Consider the following 10158-nt stretch of genomic DNA (forward strand, 5'->3'; position numbering starts at 1 on the left):
TGTTCATGGTGGTTCAGTTGTGACGCTACACCATCCCCTCTCCTCTCACTTCCTCTTTCAGAGCATACACTTCTCCTCACGCATTGTCTCAACTGCAACAGCAAAAGTGGGGTTTGTGTGGGCATACAGTTGTCTGTGTGTGTGTGTGTGTGTGTGTGTGTGTGCGTCTGTGCATTTGTGGCTTTTTTTCATCATGAGGGTTTGCTGCCCTGTTTACGGTACAACAATAAGACACAGAGGATCAAGCTAAGTCAACCTAATTGTGTGCAACACAGAGAGATCGCAGATCGTAGGTTAATCCATATTTATTACACAATATGCTGTCATTGATGGATGAAAGCGTGGCGCTGAAAGGGACGCCATAGGTGAGACAGACAGAATATTTATTGATGTGTTACCAGGGAAAGAAAGAGAGAAAGTGAAAGAGTACCTCCACCCCCCAGGCCTCCTGCAGTATCCAAGCTCTCATCCATCCTACTCCCCCGCACACTGCCTCACTGTGACCTTACACACACACAAACACACACACACACATATATATAACATGTCTACATGTGCACTCTTATCTCATACACACTCATGCTCAACTACAGATAGAGACCTACACACACATACTGTATGCACATGAATGTGCACTCAGTTCCTGAGCACGTTGCAGGATGGCACTGGATGAAAATGATGTGACGCTGCCCTCTGGTGGCTAGTAAAGGAACGAGATTCAAAACACCTTTTCCTCAGTCTACCATCACTCCATGGTGGGATAGACCTACAGTACTACCTCTATGAGAGCTAGTTAGCTAGACTCTGGGAGGGGCAGAGCACAGACCGACTCCAGTTGGAGTTCCAGTCTGAAGAAGAAGGTGGAAATATGAAAGCAATCTTCTGAAAGACACACACAGTACAGCACAGCACAGGCATAAAGCACAGTACATTTGTGTCAGAAGATTACATGAACACATCCATTTCAGCCCACTAGAGGGAACTCCATGGCTGTGGACAGGGTTAAGCAGGATCTTTGACCACAGATGGAAGAGAGAAAGAGAAAGTTGTGGAGAGGAGCGTCCTGACTCCATCTGTAACTATGTGGAGTTCTTGTCAGAAAAGTTGAAGATGTAACCCTTTATCCTGTATAAGAATGCTACTGTGTTCAACATTCCATGTGTAGAGAGTAGCTACCCCTAAGTTAACTCTTGGCTTACGTAAACATAATGGACCCTTATCTTAGTTGATCTGGAGGAGGGGGAGCATTTGTCACTACAGCCTCAAAGATAAGATAACACCTATAAAATAACACAAGATTATGGGGAAGTCCAGACTGACTGTACATGAACCAAACATGTTCACAAAATACCCAACTCAAGCTTTTCTAGGAATTATATTGTGTTAGCAACTGGGTTTCATCAGGCATTATAACATTTTCACTTGCACTTCTGGTTTTAAAATTATTAACACCAAACAAAAAGACAGTTAACCTAATCAAAAGTGAATAGGGATCTAAATCTGCACTTTTCTGAAATTTTTTGAAATTCTCATTCTGGTGGTTTGGCATCTGCCAATTGATAATAATATATTATATGAGCGTACTAGTATCTTCATTTTATTATTTTCAACATAGCAATTCAATAATAATACCATTAAACCTGACTATACAAACATGAATATGCATATAACGCAATTTTACCACAAATATACACCTTCAAACATTTAAGGAAAAAGTTTTAAATACTTTTAATATGCTTTAATCCTCTGACCTGAAATGTTTGAGGACTTTAGGATTGAGTTTTACTGTAGCTAGGCCTCTTAAACATGTGCACGGTAATTGGCATTTGCATGGTTACAATAAAAGTTTCATTGCTGCAGGAGAGTTTTACCAGAATGCTTCCAGTTTCTCCGCAGTCAAGAGTTTGTTGCGAAATACATTTTTTTTATTTTATCTGATCTGAAAGTGAAAGTTTGACAAACTGAAAGTACAAAGATCAGATTATATTGTTCTCTGAGGGAGTGTATTTAAAATACTATATTCTGTCAGTTGTATTTCCCCTAATTGAGTGTGCTTTGTTCTCTCATATAAATATATATATATAATTTTTCTTTCTCTTTCTTCCTTTTTTCTTTCTTCAAACCGCACGTCCTACTAAGTGTCAGGAGAGATTGCTATCTGCAGTACAATCCCAGTGCAGCGTGAGTTCCTCATAGCGAAACTCCTGCTGTTAGGTAAATCACTACTCAACACATTGCATTAAGTGCTGTTTACATGATCAGTCAGTCCGGGTTGGATGCTTGGATGGGCATGGGCCAAAGCTCAGATGTGATATAATAAATAGAAACAATGTGAGCTGAAAGCATATTGGGAGTCAGTTGAATCCCCCACCAACATCAAACCAGCCCTCAAAACATGTACAGACACTGTCCCTCCCTCTTCTCCTTGATTCACTTTTATTTTGAAGCTTGTTCTATGAAGTCAGGTGACATGCCATCAGTTAGTATGCAGTTTTGACCTAAAAAAGAGCTTCTAAATGATGCAGTTATGAATAAATGTGTCATGTGACCGCTGTAGGGTGGCTTTGTGTGTGTGGTTTTCCTCTAACACTTGTCAGTACAAGGAAACTGTACTGTAATAGTCTGTACACGTGTCTCATGCCTGCATGTGTGTGTGTGTGTGTGTGTGTACGGGTGTGTTTTACTGTAAATATACACACACACAGGATAGCCTGGCAACCAGATGAATCTGTCAGCTCAACTGTTTACCTGTTAAGGCAGGGGTCACTAATTGGCGGACCGCAGTCCGGGTTCGGACCCAGGCGGTTCCCTATCCGGACCCGGACCTATAACCGATATATTATTATGGAATTAATTCATTTTGACGGAACGTTTCCATTTCAACCGGCACATCTTTTTGTTCCAACTAAATGTGGTTTCTATCTTACTTGTCCAATATAAAGGTCCAATCAGGAGCTTTACAGTAATAACTGTAATCACCATGACAACTCACTCACTGAAAGTTGGTTGCAACCTCTGTGGGTCAGGTTGTGTGTGTCATTCGCAACAACGCAGGCTAATCGATTTGCTAACAGTACCTGTTTCTTCCTTAGCGAAAAACATGGCGTGCTCTAAACCCGGCGAAAAGTTTATTCCAAAAATACCTTATTTTAGACAAGTATGCATTTGTGCATACTTTTCAGCTAACAAATAATACTTGGACTGGACAGACAAGAACCGCAGAACCCATTTCTAGAAACTCTCCCTGTTTTGATAGGTGAGATATCAGTAACCTGTCAGCCAATCAGAAAGTGCTACTTTGTGTGTTTCAAGGCAGATAAGACACGCCCAGCTGGCTTCGTGCAGAGAATATTTTCAGTTTCACTCTCAATCAGAAACTGCGACTTCTCTCCAATCGCCACTCAGCCTATAGCTTGAGGAAAAGGGATATGTAGGCAAATTGGTAGATGTGACATACACACACCCACACACACTCAGAGAAAAACCTTACCAATCAATTTGTATGTGTGTGTGTGTGAGTGCGTTTGCGCGTTGGAGCATATGTGCATTTGGAACAATTGTGACAGACGTATTTTAAATTCTTTATTTTATGATTACCTTTTCAGCAGTAAATCATGTTGTTTACAATGTAAGGTGTATCATTAACATGTCCAATGGACAGGGTGTTGTCTTCTGGGGAAACAATAAACTTACATGACAATTAGAAGTGAGGTGTGCAGGAACTATTCCAACATCAACAGTACAGCACGTTTTGGGAGTTGAATCACTCTAAACTGCCATACCTTTTTTTTTTATACCTCCCTATTTCTCCCACCAGCCTCTCAAAAGCTCTCTTCCAAGAATCTTAGCATCAACGATAAACAACATTTTTGTTTTTGCATTTTGCAATACTTAATTTGCCTTTAACCTTCAGACCTCCTATTTAAGTTTCATGATGACAAGCCAAGAGGTTGTACTGCCTCCACCAGTTAATCTAAAACTTTGCCTAAAGAAACTTGACCTAAAGTTGACCTAAACTTGACTTGGCCTTAAGAGACTTAACTCCTATATCAACATGTACTGGGTGTATCGAATGGATGCTAAAGGAAGTACTGTGTACAAATTGTGAATGCATGTAGACATTTATTAAACTCCCTTCCTTCCTTCCTTCCTTCCTTCCTCAATCCATCCATCCATTCATTGCTGACCATGTTATACCTGCGTCTGGCATTATGGTCCTTGTCTCTGTTTCCCAGAAATGAAACACAGACAGTCATCAACACTCGCAAGAGCGCAACTAGTAATATGTGTGTGTGTGTGTGTTTGTTTGCAAACAAAGATGATCACAATTCCTGTATTATGTTTCATTTGTAGCAAAGTGTATTAACCAGGTGGCATCTACAGTCCTGCCGTGGATAACACTCTCCGCTGTCTGCTCTGCACTCAGCAAGTTTGGCTGCACGGGTTAGGGTTCACAGCATCCATAATATCAGTGTTTTTTTTGCTTTGAATATATAGAACACCTTTATAGACACCTTTTATAGACACCTTTTATTACAATTATCAAGCTTTACAAACCTAGAACACAGGATATAACCTTTTTTTGAGAAATCTCTGAAAGCTACATGATAGGCCGTGCTCCAGTAACATGTCCACACATTTAGGTTGATGCATAGAGGGTGGAAATTGCACAAATGTCACAAGTCACAAATAGTGACATAGGTGTTTTAGAGCTAGATTTAGTGAAGCTCACTAGTGCACACTATACTTCTCATGCAACATTCTGTATAGTGCCTGATTGTATAAAAGGTTGTTTATGGACGTTGTGAAACGCATGAAACCCCACAAGGGGGCAGCGAAACATTCACTTTTTAGCCATATCTTTTCAGTAAGTGTTCGTTGACAGCTGTGATATAATCAATGCATGTGAAATAGTCTACCTGCTGCAACTGATTTGTAGATTAAACTAAATTGACCTATTGGCCCTCTGACCTATTCAATACAGATTTCGACCTGTCCACTTAAAAGTGGACCGGTTGACCACAGACGGCTTCCTGTCCACGCAAAATAATGCGGTCAGTACTCCAGTTGGCTATAAATCATTTTTATGTTTTACCTGTAGGCCTATACCTGTTTCTGATCATTGTTCAGTTTAAAAAGAAGCGAAAGGAGAACTGAGCCAATTTTCTTGAATTGACTCCTATCGAGAACTCGCTACTTGTGTTCTTTGCAGGCGATATAATTTCTGAGAATACGAAAGGGAAACAAAGATTTCCTGTAAATGGAGGAGGAGGGGCCAGAGTCATTCGCATAAAAGCAAACTTACTAGGACATTTCGAACTAGTATGCAATTGAAATAACCGTTGAGAGAGAATAGGTCTGATTGATCATGATAAACGTAGATCAAATAAATATTTATCCTGCAACGCTGCGGAGTAGACTTTTTTTGGAAATTGCCTAAACTGCTTTTTTGGATTTGTACGATAAGGATTATTTCACAAAATGTACCCTGTATTTTCAACGTTATTCTCGTTTTGCTAAACGGTAAGCAAACAATCTTTTTCGTCAATGCAGTAAATTGATAGTTTACTGTGGGCCTATGACATTGAATTGTTTTAACATTTGACTTTATGCGGACTGCAATATAATTCAAAAATGCATTGGCTACAGTAGCGTAGCCTACTGTACCAGTTATTTCAGAAAAACATCTCTACAGTAATGTTTAACTGATGTCTCTTGTACTGTACACAAGCTGCGCTTGATTTAAGCGGGCTACTCAGTGAAATAAGTGCCAGACGTTTAGCCTATGTGTAACCTAGTTCACTACTTTGCTTAGAAATGCTTCTGTTCTCACATGTCTCGCCAGATATCGGGTTGTTTTCCCGATTGAGAAATAACTTGTAACATAAAAATGCTACACTAGCATCACAGAAGCACATACGCTACTGTTAATTGCCTGTCACCTTGGTGTGTGTATGTGTGTGCCATGTCAACCACAATTGCACAGCTCTAACATCTGACTGACAGTCTAGTTAAACAAATCAAGAATTGAATTAATAATCCGACTCTCCTCCCTTGCATCTTCTCATGGTTAAATAGTAGCCTAACCTACAGTGTGCCACAGCTCAACTCAACCAGCCGCTAGACTACCCATAATGATTTTTCCCAGTAGCACAACAGTAACACTTGTGTATCTCTTTTCCCCTTTCTTAGGATGACTGTGTTGTGTAGAGATGGGAGAGGGTTGGGGCCGCTCTCCCCCTTAGGATGGTAGCACACAGCAGAGTGGAAGGCCATGACGACACAGCGCTATCCTCATCCACATCCTCATCGTCCTCATCATCTTCATCCTTTTCTGGGGTCAGGGAGCCCGACCGGTCTGCTCAGCACCAGAGGAACCCTCCGGAGGTCCTGCTCACGCCGGTGTCCACCCACTTCCCGCCCTTCCGCTGCAATGAGGACTTCCTGCTCATCACGCGCACAGCGTCCATGTTGGAGCTTAGCGGCTTCTACTGGGGTCCTCTAGGGGTGGAGGAAGCACACAGCAGGCTCCAGGACGCGGCTGTGGGAACCTTCTTGATCAGGGACAGTCGTCAGAAGGACGTCTTCTTCACGCTGTCGTACCGGGCCGCCAGCGGACCCGTCAGTGTCCGCATCCTCTACAAGCGGCAGAAGTTCAGCCTGGCGGGAAGCGAGCGTTTCTTCCCCTGCCTCTTCTCCCTGCTGGAGCATTACGTCAACTCCCCCAAAAAGAGCCTCAGCCTTCCCTACAGGAAGCAGCGACTCACCTTGCAGGAACTGTGCAGGAAACGCATCATTGAAGTGTGTGGCGGTGGGGAGAAGGTTGAGCAGATTCCTGTCAATCCGGTTCTGAAGAACTTTCTGTTAGAGTTTCCCTACAGGATATGACCTCACAGCAGATGGCATTAAGGCTTGGATTCCTTAACTTTAGGTCAACATCCAGAGCTACGGTGACTGTGTCTGGTGGGCGAGTCCAAGGGAGTACCCTGGTACTGGGTGTGTGAGTGTGTTTGCGCTGGTTAGACTCGTTAGATCTAGAACACATCAGATCAGCTGCATTAAGAGACTATTGGGCTGTTGGCGTTATGATGGGAAACTGGTTGTGGTTGACCCCTTGGTCCTGTTGTTGTAGACAGGTCATCTGGGGTCATGGTAGCAGACTTGAATACTCTATTGTGAATGTTTACATGGACCATGAATGTGTGTTGTTCACAGAGACCTCCTCTCTCTGTGGTGTCTCACTGTCTGCCATGCAGATTCAACTGTTAATATGTAAGGAAAATATTTTAAGTAATAATATTATTGTTAAAATGATTATCTTTGGTAAAAGTATGATGTTCGGTATAATAAAACACATTTTTGAATTTTCAGACAGTTCTCCCTTGTGTTTTTTGTTTTGTGTTGATGCTGTGTTTGTGTGTGTGTGTGATTCTCCCCTGCTGTATCATACCATGTTGAGGAAGCAGCTTAAAGCTCTAGACTGAAGGCGTATGGTTTCTGAGACAACTCCACATACAGTAATGTTACCATGGTGACTCAACTCGGTAGTACGTGGTGACAGGTTGGCGGTGTTGAAGAGATAATTACTAAGTTACGCTCACACTCACGCTTACCAGAAATGGAAGGAGCAAAGAAAAAGGTGTGTTTGAATGAGTCACTCCGAAGAGCAGTCGTGTCTGTGTCCTTACCGGTGTAGTGTGTGGATATCAAAAAAGGGCTGGATGGTAGCTTGTCTAGGCTACTTCGGCCACGTTTAAATGGGTGTTTTTGTCTTATGAGTATCATCTAGTGGCTCGTTGGCACATACTAATGAATAAAAAACAACATGGAATAGTCATCAGCAACTTTGAGAACTTTGAAAAGCGCTATATAAACAAAATGTATTATTATCTTTACGGCTCGATTCCAGTAAATTAGCCTATATCATTATCTTGAAAAGGGGAAGGGAGGCAGAGAGGATAGGGTGGGGGCTGATCATCCTGTCTGACAGATTACTATGAACTCATTAGAAATTTGCATGATTTCATTGATGGACTTTCTCAGTACAGGCAGAGTTTCAGTACAAGGTACACCTGTCCTCATATCTTAGCATTCAATCTATGCTATTTGAATTCTGAGTACTCCTAAAATTTATGAGAAATGTAAAACAAGATGTAGCATTGTAGTCTCTGAATGAATTAACTGGAATTGTCATCATGACTCATGTGTCTTTTGTGAATCAGATGTGAAACTGAAACTGACTGTCCACACAGAACTGGGCAAAGGTCATACGTTGACACTGCTGTGACAGAGTTCTCTAGAAAAAATAAGAAAATGTGATAAGTATCCATGACCACCAGAATCCTCACACTAACTGAACATATTCAGTAAGCGTGTACAGTATATTTGTGTGTGTGTGAGTCATGTATTCGTAACACAGCATTAATAGTTTTGTAATAGAAATCTATATTCCTGTTAACAGTCATCACCTCTTAGAACCACAACTGGGCAAACCACACCCTCTCCAGCTACTCTTCTCAGAAGAGGGATCCAGTCTAATAGTCTTGAACTGACTATCCTGTCTGTCCTACTCGTCTGAAAACTCCGTCAGGGTTAGCATCTTAAACCTTAAACCCTTGACAGTGGAATCTCTCATAGCTGCATTTTTCTAGTTTTCATGTCTCTGTCTTTTCATTTATTTTGCTGTCTCTCTTGTTCTCTTGTTGCCTTTCAATCTTGTTCTCTCCTACTCTGTCTCTCCCTTTCAGACACATGCCCCCCCCTCCACCACCTGTGGTGAGACAGAAACACACATGAAAGAGTTTCAGCATCCTTACTCTACCAGGAACACACACCAGTGTTTCCTTGAAGAGAAAACACGAGATAGAACACTTTCTCTCACACACAAACCACATAAAAACAGAACCCCACACATACGCACGCATAATTTAATGCATGCTGCCACATTTGCAGTGTATGGAACACATACACACAATGCTCACTTGGGAAACGGAAATGGTTTGTTTCCTATGGCTTGCCTATTCAAAGGGGGGTGCTACCTGACATTCCGACCCCCCGGTCTCCATCTCCTTCCCCTGCCTCACTCACTGCTTCCTCCTGGTCTCCCCTCTCTCTCTCTCCCCGGCCCCTTGCTCCATCATCCCCTCACCCTGGTTTTCTCCCTGTCTTGTAGCTGTACAGTTCTAGAGGGTGTGCATGCACGTTCTCTTACGGGTCTCTGAAGGCTTTTCTAGTCAGCATGTGGTTCAGTGGTGAACCAATCTCACACCTCTCCAGTCTTTCCTGCCTTTGAGCTGAGCTGTAGCAGTCCAAGTGTGTTGGTGTGTGTCATGTGTTGCCTCAGTCTGCAGTGGTTAAGCAGGCATGCATGTTTTTTTTATAGATAGATTTTTGGCCTTTTATGGCTTTATTGGACATAAATGTTTACAGGGTAACAGGAAGTGAATGGGAAAGGGGGGAGTCATGCAGAAATGGCCTGAGTCAGAATCAAACTCAGGCCGCTGCATCATGGTCTCAGCCTGTATGGTAAACACGGCCCCAAATAATGATGTGAAATGTAAAAAAGTTTGCACAAATGTTTTCCTCATTGCTAAAACCTAGATATAGTAGATTGAAAGGTGGACCGTACTAGATAAATTGTACAAACTCACAAATGACAAATTCACACAATAACACCATCATAAGTAGAATAATTTATTGCAGATCTTGAATTATCTCTCTGTTCGTAATTTAGTATAATTACAAGTTTAAAAGCGGATGGCATTTACAGAGCGTAGAAACATACAGAAAACACTGCACTAAGTCCTCTTTAATAGCATCAGTCTTAACATCGGGGCAAATATTTACAAGGAAAGCAAGGTTGGGAATGCTGACTAGATAAATAAAAAGAAAGAAGGAAGAAAAGAGGAGTATTGCTTTCCTGACACTTAACTGCGGTATGGAATATCAAAAACAAGATCCAGTTTAAGGATCGTGTCCTGCTCATAACCCCAACACAGGTACCGAGGGAGGAAGAGAAGTTAAGGAAGAAAAAAGGAGAACGGGAATGGGACAGGCCAAGAGAAAGCAAGATGGGGAGAAAGAGGGGGTCAGATATATACACCAATATCTCAGTGTGTGCTTAGCTCTAAAGGGCTCTTTACACCAACAACCTCATAA

General features: G+C 42.0%; 1 protein-coding gene across 1 annotated transcript; it reads left to right on the forward strand.

Annotated features, from left to right (window-relative positions):
* Nucleotides 1–5336: 5336 nt before the first annotated feature.
* socs1a (suppressor of cytokine signaling 1a) lies at nt 5337–6996 on the forward strand. The gene is made up of 2 exons (XM_067233120.1): nt 5337–5523; nt 6193–6996. Exon 2 carries the CDS (start codon nt 6247–6249, stop codon nt 6886–6888), a length of 642 nt encoding a protein of 213 aa, XP_067089221.1. The 5' UTR covers nt 5337–5523; nt 6193–6246; the 3' UTR covers nt 6889–6996.
* Nucleotides 6997–10158: the final 3162 nt, after the last annotated feature.

The sequence above is a fragment of the Osmerus mordax genome, chromosome 3 (genome assembly GCF_038355195.1).
Source record: "Osmerus mordax isolate fOsmMor3 chromosome 3, fOsmMor3.pri, whole genome shotgun sequence".
Classification (NCBI taxonomy): Eukaryota; Metazoa; Chordata; class Actinopteri; order Osmeriformes; family Osmeridae; genus Osmerus; species Osmerus mordax.

What these genes read in the sequence shown, in the direction of transcription:
- socs1a (XM_067233120.1), top strand. Translation starts at nt 6,247, where the DNA reads ATGGTAGCACACAGCAGAGTGGAAGGCCATGACGACACAGCGCTATCC.